This window comes from Sphaeramia orbicularis, chromosome 17 (assembly GCF_902148855.1).
Source record: "Sphaeramia orbicularis chromosome 17, fSphaOr1.1, whole genome shotgun sequence".
In the NCBI taxonomy this organism is placed as follows: domain Eukaryota; kingdom Metazoa; phylum Chordata; class Actinopteri; order Kurtiformes; family Apogonidae; genus Sphaeramia; species Sphaeramia orbicularis.
The window spans coordinates 5,493,274-5,510,369 of record NC_043973.1 but is presented as its reverse complement, the minus strand read 5'-3'; the positions used below and the strand labels follow the sequence as shown (position 1 = coordinate 5,510,369).

The window sequence follows — 17,096 nt, the reverse complement described above, 5'->3', positions numbered from 1 at the left end:
GTGGGAGGAAGCCAGAGTACCTGGAGAGAATCCATGCAGACACAGGGAGAACATGCAAACTCCACACAGAAAGGCCCCACCCCCATCAACTGGTGCTGGAATCAAACCCAGGACCTTCTTGCTGTGAGGCACGAGTAGTATCCACTGCACCACCGTGTCGCCACCAGTTTTCTGGTTTGGTTGATTTAAATCTGTTACTTCACGTCACCAGTCATGGCTGGTATTGGAATGGAACCCAGAACCACCTTGTTGTACCTATGCTCATCTGGATGGTCTGGTCGTCATGGTAAGATTACGATCATTTGTTTTTCAATAAAATAGCACAGTTTGTGTACTGCTCCAAGTTCTGTTGTTCAAATAAGGTACACTGAGTTTGTGCAAAAAAGTCCTGCAGGTGACCAATAGCTCCCTCAGGCCATGTTTTAATAGTCCATATCTCTGGCTTTGTTTTCCTTCTGATGGTGCTGGTATATGCTGGTAGCAAGAGCAGTGATGGATGATCCAAGTGTCCCAGATCTGGCAGAGGTACAGCTCTGTATGCATGTTTAATGTTCCAATACACATGGTCAAGAGTTTTTTTTTCCTCCCGTGGCACATTTTGCATATGTAAAATTGGAAAAAACAGTCTTAAAACATGCTTGATTAAAATCCACAGCTGTGATGTAAACCCCATCAGGAAAGGCTTGTACCTGTTTGTTGATGGTGCTAAAGTGGGTAGGAGCTGTGCAAGGGTTATCACAAGGAGGATGTAAACACCCATAACCATCACTACGGTCAGTTCACTCGGTAGATAGAAGGGTGTGCATATGATTGACAAAGCCTCCAGATCAGGGGACCAGTGACTATAAAAAACATTGCATCATGCACACAGATGCAAAGTCCTCCTCCCCTGCTCTTACTTAGGGGTCAATTGTTTTGAAGTTACTTGTGGTGGATTGGATGCCATTTCAGTGTCAATACTGTCAGTTCTGTTCTCAGTGTATAAACAGGTCTGAGAAAAGAAAGAATTAAGACAGAACCAAAACTTACTAGGTGACTCTGTTCAAAACTAAGATTAGGAATGATCATTAAATTTGACTTAATTACAAATGAAATTATAACGTGCTCAAATCACTGTGGAACAAGGTCAGTCTAGACTCATTGGACCACATTACCTTTTTCATTACTCCACACTCGAGCATGTTTGCTCCTTAGTAAAGTGATGGTTGTTTAAGAAATGAGAAGCTTCTCACTGCATCAGTTAGGGTTAAATCACTTGTTGCAGCTGAAATATATTAATCCCTGCAGTTATTATTCAATGGATGACTCTTACCTATTTGTTTAGTTAAATCCAGGTGGAGACTTTATTTGTGGCAGGGCTGTGTATATGAAGAGCTTAAGATGAGCAATTAAAAATGTATCTTGTTTAAACAGTAGTTTTAAAGGATTTGCTAGATTTGTTAAAAGGTTTTGAGTGTCTAGAAAAGAGTTATAGAAATCCAATCCATTATTATTATATTATTATTTTGTATATATGATTCATTTGATATGAAATGACATTTGCATCGTTTTACCAAAATGTCAAAACTGGAAGTATGGCTTGACTGATATGATTCCCCTGATAAATTATAATAAAATAGAACAAATGCATTCCATTAGACAAGATGTTTTATTGAGAATTCCACCTTATTTTTCATATATTTCATGGTAACACTTTTTTACTTTCATTCCTAAAATATTTTTCCAAACTATATTCAAACCAGGAAAAAAATCTAAATAATGAATGTATGAAAGTAATTTCTAAGTTTATTATCAAAGTTCATCTCTCTTAAATAACTAAGCCATAAGGACACAAAAATATAAGAATCTAACTGATGTGCATATCACTCACCTTTTGGTTTATGATATTCATTTCTGCAGAGCATTGCTAATGTTATATTTTGATTTTGGATTTACCCAATTTTTTGGACTTGTGAACAAACAGTTCTCTACCTAAAACTCAAACTGTAACAAATTTGTGCTTGCCTATAATGCCCCATTCACACCAACCACTCATATACATGTCTATTTACAAGTTGGTGTTTTAATTTCACATTTATATATGTATTATAAAAAGTTTAGAAATTATCAGTTAAGGTGTGGGAAAAAATGTGTTAAAAAAAAAAGCATCAGCTTCAGTTTACCAGAATACAAATGGCTATAATAAATTGATGAACCAATAAACAAACTTGAGGCCAGAATGACCACAGTGTACTTTATTAAATGAATTTGGTAGTTTGTGTTGAATTAGAATCAAATAAAAATTTACAAAAATCCAATATATACAAAATGTTATTTCAATCATGTTTATCACGTTTGATTAATTTTTACAATAAAATGTACTTTTCCTCTTTAAATGCATTTTGAGCACTTCAGACTGTCATTACACAAAGTACTTAAAAGACCAATATTTTTGTCTTTTTAAAATACACCACATACACCACATTTATCATTTTATCTCTAAAGTATATCATCATAGTTACAGCCATCTTGGTAGCATCAACCTCTAAAGACACCCTTCACAGTCAGAACCCAAAAAGAGAGGAATGTTCTTTTTAACATGTACACTTTGCATACATTTATTTACAGATAAGCTCAGTTTACTATGTATTCAACCAACCTCTACTCACATCTGTACAGACTGATTCTATAAACCCAACAGGATACAAAAGGACTGTCATCATTCACCTGCTGGTTACTGTGCTTCTACTAAGGCTGAATAATCTCATCTGTACTCTGAAACTGCAAACCATTCCTCCAGTTCCACAGTTTCTGATGTCCATACCTCTACAGCAGAGATTTAGTTTATTTCAGTCTTGGGTCACAACACTCACAAGAAACCCATGTTCATTTGTTTGGAGCTATCATGTGTCTTCGAGATGCCTTTTCTGAACATTTTTGAAATGTCTTGCCACTACTAACTTGCATTGTGCAGGATGAATATGGGCCTCATTTCTCCCCATGTCATCATACCTACAAAACAAAGCAGGTACCCACAAGTACAGTTAGGGAAAGGAATTGAAAAGCACTGGTAAGGGTGGGTTACAGTTGCTTGTGGGTTAAAGAATTTAAAAGCTGTGGTTCTACTCCATTGTCTGGTTTGAAGAGTCATTTGTAATAGAGTGTAGCTCACTCTTTAAGAGTGAGCTAAAATAATCATTACTGTATTGTAGGGATATATACGTAACTATGTGCCAGAGATCCGGGACTCCTATAATACCACTTTGCACCACTATAATGAGTTGTGAGCCAGGTTAGCTTTGAGTCTGCCCTCCCAGACTCTGTCTAATGGCACACAGTACACAAGGAGTAGCCAGTGTGAACTTGCTGGATGGCTGGAGTTTTTCACAAAATGGCCATTATTTACACAACCCTTGGAAACAGCAGTCAAAGAAGTTCTAAAAAAAAAAAAAAAAAAAAAAAAAAAAAAAAGAAAATTAGTGTTGCCATTACTTTCCCTCTGGACCTGTAGCCCTCAGGGTGTAAATTATTAAGTTGTGTGTTGAAGTCACGATATTTCTTCTACACTGGTAAGCTATCAATAAAGCTAAAGATTATGAAAATGTAAAAACATACTGATTATGGTAAGTTTGGTGTTTGTTAATATGTGGCTTTGACCCGTTCTTTGGTCAATTCAAAATAAATGTTTAGTGCAGGTGTTGAAAAAACAAAAAACAGCACAAAAAAACCCATTTCAAATTAGGGTTATGTATGATTTTACTGTAGCCGTTTTTTTTTCTGGAAATGGAGCTAAGCCAGGTAAACTACTGACTGATGCAACATGTAAAAATGAGAGGAGATTGTGTTGTTTTGAGTGGCTATCTCAGTTCTTGTTTGAAGGCGAAATCTTGACGACCCAGAGGCCTTTGGATTGTGCTTTCTGGCACCCCTCCTTATAGCAGTTTTACATTTCCATCTTTATGCTACATACACAGAGAATTAAGAGCCAGGTTGACAGTAGGTTGTACATCAAAGGTATTGTCTTTACTAGACAATACGTCAGTCTTTGTATAAGCACAGTAACTAATGACACACACAAATTGTTGCACTTGAATAAAGTTGAAAGAACACATATATATACACACATATACAAACACTGTCCTAACCAGTAAACCAGGCTGTGCTTTCAGAAATAATATCTTTTTGATAATACAAATAAAACATATATTAGGAAACAGCTAAGAGTGAAGATTTTAGTGCATGGGATTGGATGGGGTTTTGGAGGTTTGGGGTGTGCATCGTTGTTACTGCAGCAAACCCAGACCAACAGGTTCTGCGCATCTGTGGAACATTTATGTGATTTCCTTTAGACTGTTTGACAGCACCTCATTTTTGTTTTGACTGTATACTTCAACAAATCATTACTTAAATCAAGACAGTGAATGCCTAATGTGTCTGTAATGCTGCATGTCTCCACCACAAAACATAATTTGCAATTCACTTCATATTCAATATAATTATGATAATGCAATATAATGAATTCACCAAATATCATTTATCAGTGGAATATTAAAGCTGCAGGAGCTGAAATCATCGGAGAAAAAACACCAAAAATTAAAAATACACACCTTCCTTCTGCAGCTCTCTCATCCCAGTCCAAATCAAGACCAAAAAAACAAACAAACAAACAAACTAAAGATAAACCTGACATCATTTTATGGTGTTATGGAAAGGGAAGCCACTTTTGGGACCCAGAGTGGAGCAGTAAAGTCATGTCCAATCATGTCGAACATAATCTGATCAGCAATCAGTACTTATAGCTGTCAAACCCATATTTAAATCCTTCCTGTTTGAAAATGCCTGTTATTAGACAATAATCTGCTTCACAGAGTAGATTTTCTACAGCCTGAAAACATAGAGAAGGAAAAGATCTAGAAGTCTTGCATCCTCTCAGAAAACTTGAGTTTGAATTTGCTGAAAGGTAATTATGGATTTTGTGTCCAGTGAGGCTAAAAACCTATTAAACTGCTGCTTCAAATGTAATTTTAGGAAATTAAAAGGAAAATGTTTGGATGAATGGGGAGTCAGTGAGCTGGTTTTCCAGAGCCACCCGCTTTAACAGATAAAAAATAAATAACATGATACCCCTTATCCAAAACATGAACCTGGTACTGGCTCTGTGTTTTGCTAGTGCTGGTTTAGAGTTGGTTCCAGTCGTCCCTCAGACTGACCCAAGCACTGGCTTGGACCCACACCATGTCATTATGCCATGGCATATGGGAACCAGTGGCAATAAAGTTAGAAAGAAACCAGCCAGCAATAGTAAGCCAAGTCCTTTAAGTTATAATTGTCAAAATATTACAATTGTTGGGTCGATAAATGTAGTTTTGAGATTTTTTTTTTCCAGGTGAGAATGTAGGTTTCTAAATGTAAATCATTATAAGAGACCCTGGTGATTATATATTAAAGTTTTCAAAGGTGTCTTGATTCACTGTGTGATCCCATTAGGGCTAACTAGCAAGACATGAACACACAAGACGGAGCAGCCAGCAATTATTGTTCCATGTTGAAATATCCTTATCCTCACAGGTCTTTTTGAAATGTATGCTATGTCATTAAATACAATGAGCCCTTAGGTGGTTCTTGGTTATAGCCCAATAAATTGTTGGTGCTGTGCTGGAACCATCCAACCATCTAGAACCATCCTAGCTGAGAGCATGTTTTTTGGTAGGCAAAATGCAATGAACTGAGTGGCGTGAACACCAACATGCCTTTTCCATGCCTTAGTTGCATTATTGCCTGGTGTACCTGAGGATTGTATGTGCTTCTCCAATTGTATATTTTGGTAAGATTGCCTCATGTATTTTAAGCATTTACACGCATTCACCCTTTCTCTCCTAAGTGTGTTGAGCAGGGAGATTGACTTCTCAGTATTTGGTTCTGTTTTCAATTTTTTGCCCATGTGTGTTGAAAAAAATCCGTTCAGCTTTTCGTAGCTGGATGAAAAAGGCCTCAGAAAAGTGTAGTTTTCCCCATGCCCCTATGGACACCTTTCATGACTATTGTGAATGCAGATGAAGATCCTGGAAGCTGTTCAGTCAATTTGCAATTCTACCCAGTCTGTCTCACTGACACTTTCCGTCTCTCCTACCATGTTTAAATACACATCAGCTGTGCAGTAACCAGTATTGCTACATCAAACTAAAACCATATTATTTATATCTGCACATACAATAAGACGCGCTTGTTGGCTTAATATTTATCAAGGCTAATTTCTGAGCAGGCTAGCATTAGTTGCTGAATGAAGTCTTCACAGGCACTACAGCAACACAACAGATTTAAATGACATCAAATACAAAGTTTCTGCTTACCCCCACCGCCACCACCACCACCACCACTCTAACATCATGAAATACAGAGTAAATCTAGTTTATGACTTTAATGAACTTTTTTTCTGGCTGTGGACAGAAAAAAAAAAATCATTCACAGTGATGGGAATGGTTGACAGTCATCATCTAGTCTCAGAAATCCAGTTGTAAAGACACAGCACATAAAAGTCAGATTTAAGTTTTAATTAACAAGAAGGTTACACGTACATGGCTATTTTTGGAGGGACAAATACCTGTGGGAAAAATCTAACCTGCTGAATCTAGATGATGACGGAAATTATTCTTCAATAATTCTAGTGCTGACAGAGAAATCTACTACCAGCCGATAAATATAAAACATGTTCATCTATTAGGTGTAGTCATCCTCTAAAACTTCATATCACTCTTGTTGTGCAATATTAAAATGGACTACTGTTTGTAGTGCAGCCTTGTCCTGTGTGCCACTTGCCTGCACTTACCAACTACTGTGCCATCTGAACCTGTGCTTTTAGTAAGGCTTTTCTATTTTTTTTTTTTTTTTCATTTTACTGACATGTTACCCCTCTCTCCACAATAAAAAAAAATCTGAGTAAACCATTAGACAGTTAAGGCAAAAATAATTATTTAAAAAGAGGCTTTAAAAAGATCCAGAACAATTGACATCAAAAAAACAAAACACAAAAAAGGCAACACACCAACAGAAATCATGAACAATCAGTCTTAAACTGCTAAGGAAAGAAGAAATAACTAGAACAGCATTGACTTGAATTTCACTGTAGACAGAATGAACCCAACATATTTCATGTTTTGTCTGGTCAAGTTTGCATAGTTACATCCACAAATTTCAAACTTTACTGAGCCAAAAGGAAGCTTTATGTAAACTGTGTCCAAAAGTGTCATTGACTTCCCTGGGCTTGGAGGACCAGCACTCAGTGAAAAAAACATGGATTCTAGTTTGATGAATCAGTACTCCAGATCTTTTTAGAAAAACTCTGTATGAAAAGGCTGTAGAAATTGTGTTTGTGGACGTAATTCCATATTGTTGATGCGGTATCATTTAGGTGATCAGAGATCATAGTGTTCAACTTTGAACTGCGCCCTTGATCATCACACACGTCGTCTATCTTTTTTTGTGGAGCACTGTTTTTAAACATTTTAAAAATGTTCTCACAAGCTGGTGACCCATTTCCCCATTTCCTGCTACTTTTTTATCAAGTCATGATTGCAATCACATGTTTCAAATCATATTGTTAAAGGGTGCCTCTAGTGAATTTTCATTGCTAGCTATTTCCAAAGATCACGTATAATACTGGCAGTTCTGTCAGGTAACTTTTGTCATAGCCTCTTGTCAAGTATGCGCAAGTACTAAATCACTGCTCCATCAGGCATGGTCAGTGACATGTTGCCTCTTTCATGGGCTGTTCCCACACCAGTCTGAGATGGCACATTATAGATCAGTATTGGGTCGTGTTCCTAGGACGCTTTGGTGGAGTGCAAACCTTACGGTTGCACAAACAAACGCAAACACATGCTTTCCGCTCAAACTGTTCACTGACTGCTGCTTGTTTACTTGCACTGATGACCCCGAATCAATGATGGTACATCACCTCTGGCTGGCAATGGCTGTTCCCCATAGGGTCTGCCCCCGCCCATAATTCATGTAATAAGTAGGTCCAGTACGGTGCATTTATGGCGATTTTATACTGAATTTGCGCATCTCTTGCTTGTAAGTAATTAACAAAGCACAATTAATATTGTAAGCCTGACCAGTACAGGTACACTCGGAGTATTTTTACTCATTCTTTTTTGTTTTGGTCATATTGTTCCAACTATTTCCTACATGAGATTGTAAAACAAAAAGTTATGATAATAGATAACGAATACATCTACAAATAAAAGTGCAAGCTTGATAGTAATAAACCACAATATATGTGTAACATTTTGTGGTTCATTTTCAATTGCAGGCAGTGTATTTAGTTTAAAGAATTAGACATATACTCATTGAGGGCAAGGCAAATGAAAACAGAAACACACACCAAGATTCACTATTTGACTCTTTCTGGGTGCATCAGTGCAGACTTGTGTATCAAATTCATGTGTAAAACAGGGCAACGATGTAGCTCAGTTTCTGTCTGACTACACCTTTAAGATTTAGGATTTATATTTCATCTACAGTTCCAGGCCTCCATTAAGTTACTGAACAAAACAATTCGAGTGATTACACAACGAAAGTAGGTTTAAAAGCCCTCTCCCACACTTCAAAGAAAAATGCAAACAGTGAAGCTTAGTAAAAGTTCAATCAGGAAGACTCTCTCTGTCTCTCTTCCTTCACTATGCCCATTTAATCAATCCCGTTTTGCCACATTTACTGTTAGCCAATCATTTCACTAATGTCAATAAAGACAAGACAAGGTAAGACCAAGTCAAGTCCAGGAGCAGATACAGCAAAGACATTTTGGCAACCAAGCTTTAAAAACAGACAGTATGAATGACATGGTATGATATGACCAAACCAGGTAGTTTTGTATCATATATGGTGTTTAAACCTCCAGAGAAACAGGGTAGTGAAGACATTTCTGTGGAGTTCTATCACCGATAGCTAAAGTTAGCAAACTAGCTTTGTGTTTCATGCTACCTTTTTATGATTTATAAGTGTTGATAAGTTGTAAAAAGATGAACTCTCCATCTATTAGCACACTGCAGTATTTTCACACTACTGTATGGTTTCTCTTGGGTGTTACTGTTACACATTGAACTTCATGATTTAAGTTGCCAAATTTTGTCACAGTAGGTGGGGCTGAAATCTCCTACTGACACACCTTTGTGTACTTAAATATTGAAGAAATTTATCAAGTTTTTGGTTGCAACAGAAGAAGGAAGTTTTACTTCAAACCACAGTAAAGATGCTCACAAATAAATTGTTGTCTTGAACAGACTTTGGGAAAAAATGTTTGTTCAAAAATCAAGACAAGACTGCGTATAAAATATGGTTCATTCTGAGATGACACCTGCAAAAGGTGGTTTTGAGAAAACTGTTACTGAGTACCACCACACTACATGTGAGCTAACAATGGTCCAAAGTTTCATGTTCTTGTTGCTGAATAATCATGGTAGCTTGTAGAAATATTTAAACACTCTGATTCTTCCTTTAATGCAGTAATCTTCTCTAACCTTTTACTTGACTCATATGTTATCATATAGTTGAAATCCATTGCAACCTGGGATTTTAAGGTCAATAGGCAAAACATTAGACTATAGCATGAAATGAAGTTGCAAAACTGTGATTTGTACTGAAATTCCTGGCTCCTGGTTTGTAATGTGTCACTTGACATATAAAGCTGATAATGACAGAAAAATCGCTATAGCTATAGTGGCACTTCAGTCAAACAAGGCATGATTAGCATTTTCTGGTGACATTTTTATCTAAACTTGTGGGCACATGCCTCACTTGCCAAATGCTAACTGGTGTTATCTAGCAGGGTATAATGCTAAAAGCAGCCAAATCTAAAGCAAATACATGATGTGTACATCAAAGTAAAACCACACATAAGGTCAAATGTCAACGTGTCCTTCCACTCTTCTTCATCTTTGATAACACAAAGTTGATACAGGTATCCAACATGTCCTGTCTCCTGAGCTGCTTTTCCTGTTAAACTCACATGCACGCACATTTCCACACACAAAACACACATACACACATCACCTATTGTCAACGCATACTCATTCAACCACAAGAACATATGGTCACAATGAAGTTTTAGATCATCTCTACAGTTAAAAAAATGCTGCATGTTGTATCAGAGTACTGTACATCCTGGTGGTTGCTTGTTACGTTTGGCTGAGATGGCTGCTTGTCTCTGTTCAACTCACTTCCATTGCTGCATCCTCTCAGATCATCTCTCTTTTAATGCTGTCTGGAACTTTGTTCATTCTTCTCCTCATCTCCTCATGTTCTCCTTATTCCTCCTCCACAAGCAAAGATCAGTATCAGTACATGGCCAGATTTATCAGGCTAGACTGCTATAGTTGTACTGAGCTGCCAGGGGGATTTTTCTTGGCATTGAATCATTGTGACTTACTTCCCGATGAGAGAAAGATTGTGAGTCTCTGTCAGTTCAATCTTTGCCTCCCTATCTCTCCCTGCACTTCTTGCCACCCAAGGTAGTGAGAATTTTTTTTCTTACCAAAATACAATAACTAAGCATAGATGCTACTTTGACCAGTGTCTTCATAATTGGACTGTCTGACCCTCCAGTCTAGAAAAGAATTATGCTAAGGGCCAGAGAAGAACATTTTAGACTATCCAGCCATCTCCAAGGTGTTCTATATCCTCAGCATGTAGAGGACATTTCAAAAGAACCTTTTTGGCACTAAAGAAGAGGAAACAAGAATGTCATAATGCAGATAAAGGTCATGTACCATGTATGGATGTGATTGCTCTGAATCATCTGATTAGAATTTCCACGATAGGATGACAGCACATTAAGTAATAGTAATTATAGATATGATAGATTCAGTTTTCACTGATGCTAAAAGAGGGACACTTTCCGTTTTTATACAATGGAGCAATTACTTTTTAACCATTAATAAAGTTATAAAGATAATGACTCAGACCTTGTCTGAATGAGACATTTGTTTTATCCTTAACATTTCCATTATGTAGACAAAGCCTGGTCTGGGTACATCACTCAAGTCCATTGCTGAATTCTATTTAGTTAACGCAACATGATTTCCCTGACGATGAATTAAAAATAACAGCTAACACCAAATTCCATTGACATAAACTAATCTAACACCAATTCTCTTCTCCAAATATTATGAGGAGGGTCCAATGCCCCTTAGTGCAGGTTAATGTCAAGGAATTGAAAAAAATAAACATGAAAAGTGGATAGTAACAAATACTTATTGCGACAATCTCAGGTGTTTGACACTTTGCTCCCTTGAATGAGCTTTGAGAACAGGGTGGAACTATAGTGTGGTCTCATATTCCAACCTCTCCTGCACCAAAGCATCATCTTTGTACTGTAGCCGTGGAGGAGTCAGGGAGGAGTCTATGGCCAAGATAGCCTTGCGTATACTGCGGTCAAGAACATGGCGCTCCCAGGCTGGATAGCGGTTCCTACAGAGGTCAATCTTAATGACAGTTTCTTCAAGACGTGGAGCACGAGAGGATGGTGTGGATGGTACCGTAGGTCGTACCTGAAACACAGGCATACAGCCATCCCGTTCAGAATACTTTGCCATGTCACGCTCTAAGGTTGTAGTCGCACCCCGGTTGGAACGCAGTGAGTTGGTGGCACCCTCAGATGGGAGAGTGGAGAACTGAGCAGTGGGGTCTAGGTCAAGGCCCTGGCCACTTGGTGATCGCCCAAAGCGAGGTCCATTTGGATGGAAAAAGGCATAGTACATAAGCATGAAAACCACCCCAGTAAGGAAGCTGCTAAAGATGACGCAAAGTGCTGGAACTGCAAAGGCGTCAGTGGTGTGTGGAGAGCGGTACAGATACCACAGCGTACTGAGAGCTGCATTCTCCACCAGAATTACAAGGTAGTAGATGAAAAGCCGACACCTGCAGAATGACACAAACAGGGGATACACATGAGACAGATGCAAAATAGAAGAGGATGTCTCTGAACATGTTTCAAAACATGTTTCTGACTTCCCTGGAGTCTGTGTGCTTTATGTCCTCACAGGTTTTCCCTGGAACATCTCTGAACCTGCGGCTGTGATCCTGCTTCTCTCCTGCCTCCATCATCATTATTCATCAATCCATATAGTTGGGACAGTGTTTATCATATAGTTGTATGGATGGGAGAGATGCCTATTGTTGGTCCTTACAACTGCAGTAGTGGTACTGTTCAAATACAAGTACTGTTAGTGCTTGTATTTGAAGTAGTAGTGTTAACACTTATGGGTATTTGTACCAGTTATTGGTAGTTATACTAACATCATCTCAGGTTTTTTTACAGTAATAGTTCAGTTTGCTGTGCATCCATGTGTCTCCCCCTACCCCCACTCTCTTTCTCTCTCTCTCTTCCTTAAACCCTCTCTCTTTAACCCCAACTGGTCAAGGCAGATGACCATCTTTGAGAGCCAGGGTATGCTGCTAAAAGGAAGCTTAACCTCTCCATTGTCACCAAGTGTTTGCTCATGGAGGATTCTATTGATGTCATAACTTTTGTTATGGTATTATATAAATAAAATTTGATTGATTGATTGATTGATGTTTAAGTAATGTCCATTATTTATATATAAAAATGGCATTTTGTATATGGGGCAGTACAGTTCTACACATATAATTTTGTGGGTCACTTCATTCATATACTCAACGCTTGAGTCCATAGCAAGCACTAAGCCACTCCCTAAAAGGGTCATTGTTAAATCCTTCATTACTAACTGTACAAGGTATGCAGGGCCAGGCGACATGGTTAAAAAATACATATCTTGGAATGAATAAGAGAAATATCATTTTCAGCACATACAGTCAGGTCCATAAGTATTTAGTCTGACATAGGATAACAAGGGAACAGGCCACATCTGGCCCTGAAGCTGTTTGTCACTCAGTTGTCCAATTACGTGTGATGCTCTAAAAATGGAGGTACTCTGTTAAAAATGGCTGTAATTTGTAAATGTAAATAACATTTTTTTTAAACCTGGTGAATTAAAGCTCTAAGTCCACACTTTAAGTACATATTGATTGCTTTATTTCAATTCCACTGTGGTAGTGGACAGAGGCAATATTGAAAAATTTGTGACACTGTCCTAATACTCATGTACCCGACTGTAACCTACATTACATTCATGAGTTGGACATTTAGGGAGTGTATTACAGTCCTTAAGTTCTTATTGACATTGTCCATGAGATTCTGAATTATGTGCCGTTATCCCAGAACAGTAAGAGCAGAAGTTAAGTTACTGTTAAAGATTGTGTGTAACACAGGTCACACAAATCCCAGAGAGACTAGATAACATTACAAACTAACAAATCAGGGATATAACAGTAAATATCAGAACCATCTGTTCATGTTCAGATATTGTCCTGAAAGTGCACCCAGTTATGTTTGAAGTGGTGAAATGAATTGGTCGACCTGTTGCTATTGTCTTTTTCAGTGTCAATTATAATTTGCGTAGCACTGCGCTTGGATGAGTGTCACCTCCAGAAAACACACCAGTTTCACCAAGTCGGTGATGACACAGGACCTTCTTTTCATAATTAGATATTTTCTCTTTTTTCTCCTTCATTATTGAAGTTTGAAGAAAGTGGTGGAAGTTTCTACATTGTGTGTCTGTATGTGCACACACACACCCACATCAATTATCAGGGGAGAGAGAGAGAGAGGGAGAAGAGAACAGCTCATCAGCTGCACGGGTTCTCTCATATTTAACTGGGTTAGTTCAATATAGATGGGAGGAAATATGAGGAAATATCAATATCACAAATATGGCCATGTCTTATATCTTATACAAAACAGAATCTAATAACTGATATTCAGCCCAGTCCACAGGCTGTTGGAAATTACAGAAAAAGGACCTGCCTAAGATGTTTGATGCTCTTGTCTCTGAGGTCTTTTTAAATTTTTAAGAATTGCAGACCAAGTCATCTTAGGTAATTTGAGATCATGTGAAAATTATCATGCAAAAATATGTTTTGTAGATCTGTTTTGAAGGTCACATAACTAAGATTAGAGAATAAAAACTTGGAAACTATACTCCATCCTCAAATTAAGAAGTTACATATCAAAGAAGTGGACTTCATCAAGAAGTAGTATTAAACAAGTGGTACCAAGTGGTACAAGAAACCCTGCCCCTCGCATATATTGTAGCTTATTTTGGCATAGATCCCGCTGATGTCATCATGTCTATGCATGTGACGATGTTAGAATATCAATTGCCTCTATATATATGTGCCAAGTCTGAAGTAAATTGAAACAAAATTGATGCTTTTACAGACATTTGAAATGTCACCCATTATGAGTAAATGGGAAAAAAAGAGATTTTAAAAATTCATCACAAAAATTTGAACTTTGACCTACTTTTCCCCATCTATTCTGGGTCACTGGCAATGTATAAACTCAATTTGGTATGAATTCAACCAATAGTTTTGCTGCTACAGACATTTGAAATTTTGCCCAATATAAGTAAATGGGGAAAAACAGAGTGTTAACAAAGAAACAAACCAAACCAAAAACAATACCCCTTGCCTCCCCTTCGGGGGGTGGGGTAACAAACTTACATCATTAAAACTGAACTGAAAGAGATAGTTCTCCTCACCTTGTACGTCCCTCCTTGACATTAAACCAGGAAAATATGTAGATAATGCCCACAACCATGTCAAACACAATTTCCTCCCACTTGCTGATACAGAAGTCTGTTTCACAGTGGACAATCCAGAAGGTCATGATACACCAGTGCAGGACAATGAAAATGCCAAAGTAGAGTTGAAACACAGAAGCAAACAGAGCAAAGGTGATGACCCTGGCTGCAATAGTAAAGAAGTGCCAGCAGAACTGGATGATAACGGCCAAGTAGCTGATGGGCTTCTTGTCATCTCTCGACTCTCGGAGGGCCTTCTGGTAAGAAGCCAGGGCCCAGGCCAGCGATACAAGGGAGGCAGCTGCTGTCATGCCTGCAACAAGAAGACATAGCAAAAGTAAGGGAACATCAACGAAACATAGACATCTTAGAAATCACCCTTGATGAATCTAAACCACATAGAGAGAAGAAGCTGAACATACATTTACATGTTGCTTGAACTGATCCAATGTGTGTTTAATGCAGTTGTCTTAAAAGCTGAAAGCAAAGGGAAACCATAGGCCAAGAACACTGTAGAACAAAGAGATTAGATAGGTTTTTGGTAGCTTTTACAATGTTATCTGAATGAAGTACCTAGAGGTTTGATATGTCCAAAGCCTGCCCTACACCTAAACAAGTTACTCCTGGCCTTATGTAGCATCTGTTCACTTCCTGGAGGGCTGGGGATCCATAAACCTGCCTGCCCATCTGCCAAATTAGTCCCCAGGCCTTGGGTGACTGGTTGGTTATATACCCACAGGATGGGAATTCTGAGAGGTTTGGAGCCCACCCAAGGTGTACAATGTAAAGATACAAAGAAGAATAAGAAGGAAAGAAGACAAAGGAGGAAGGAGTGGGAAAGTGAGCAAACGTTTGTTATAACATTATGACTAAGAGTCAAAAGTCACCTACTGAATTGGATTTTTAGAACATTTTTTTTTCTGATGGACAGCTCAAGTGTAGATGTGGTTAGAAAGATACACAAAAAATTTTGTTATACAAATGTTTGAAGTTAACTGTTTTTATGTGGTCAGTAAGCTAGTGTTTAGTATTACTGCTCCCATCATCTCTTGCAGTTCCCCTGCTCCATCTTTTTTTCAAAATAGACCCAGCTCTTTCCCTGAAAAATCAATATGATCATGACCAAAACAAGCAGTGGGCAATTTCACAACCTTAGATCACAATCAATTTTAGTTTGTTCTATGATCTGCTTCTCAGAGGTACCATACAGATGGTGTCACTAAAGAAATAACACTGCTGCCAACACATTCCTACTCAATTGCCATTCATTATAAAAGCTTGAGTATCAGTGTAATTTTGATATTTTACAGTGTTGCATTGTGAGTTTGTTGAAATGATGTCGCTAGGCCACTGAGTGTATTTCAGTTACTTTTGCATCTGTGACACACTAAGAGATTTGGTTCTACTTCTCTTTAACTGTGTAATGCTCACATCTTTTGCTGGCTAGCTACTTTTAAAATGGCCGAGTAAAAATGATCTACCTACCCTAAACCTACCCTAAAATTTATTACTAGCAGCTAATATATGGGCAAAGTACTGGGGCAAAAATTTTAGGCAGCCTTTAGCATTGTTTTTTTTGCAAGGTTGGAATCTCTCATAATCTCATATGCTCCCATTATGCACGGAAGTCGTAAGTTTTTGGTTTCTCACTTGATCCAGCTCTCCCACTCATTTTTATAACCCTTTAGAAGATTAAATTGGAAGGCTAACTAGTTGACTTAGCTCACTGGGATTTTGTAGTGGTTGACCGCTCATTTGACTACGTGTGTGGTGACCTGAGTTAGAAGGGAAAAGATCTCAGACTGACTCTAAGTCTGTAAGTCTGTCAAAGTGGCAAATTTCATAGGGAGGATAGATGGCAGACCAACGTCTAAAACATTTTTGAATGGCATGCGATCTGCTTACCCTACCTTTGAGATCTACCAATTGATCATGATTAACCTCTCATCTAATGTGTTGTAATGTGGGTCCAGCATCTTAACTTGCAAAGTGCAGAGAGTCTAATTTACACAGTTAATTTAAAGTTGCAATCCCAATTCCAACAAAAGTAAGGATGTTGAGTAAAATGTAAATAAAATCAGAATGCAACGCTTTGTAAATCTCGTAACCCCATATTTCATTTACAAAAAAACACAGGAAACATATCAAATGCTTAAAGTGAGAAAATGTATCATTTTAAGAAAAAAGAGAAAGTAATTTTGAATTGGATGAATGCATGTCCAAAAGGTTTGTAAAAGTGTAGCAACCCCCCTGGTAACTGAGCAATTGCTGGAGTTTTGGGAGAGGAATACTATCCCCAGGGCTCCCATGGGGTCTTAAAAAGTCTTAAAAGTCTTGAATTTGCAAATCTGTATTTAATACCTTAAAAAGTCTTTAAAAGGTATCACATTTGATATGGTAGGTCTTGAGTTATGTTGCCATAAACTTGTTCACTGTGTTATGTTTAAATGTGTCTGG

At 37.9% G+C, this 17,096-nt stretch overlaps 1 protein-coding gene across 1 annotated transcript in view; it reads right to left on the bottom strand.

Moving 5' to 3' along the window:
- Window positions 1-2,342: 2,342 nt before the first annotated feature.
- The window catches only part of xkr4 (XK related 4), a 37,256-nt gene continuing 22,502 nt past the window's right edge, over window positions 2,343-17,096 (bottom strand). The window contains exons 3-4 of the mRNA XM_030159540.1: window positions 14,598-14,952; window positions 2,343-11,895 (exon numbers count right to left, since the gene is read on the bottom strand). Of these exons, the coding sequence (XP_030015400.1) occupies window positions 11,295-11,895; window positions 14,598-14,952 (956 nt within the window). The 3' untranslated portion in view covers window positions 2,343-11,294. The remainder of the gene's footprint in view (window positions 11,896-14,597; window positions 14,953-17,096) is intronic.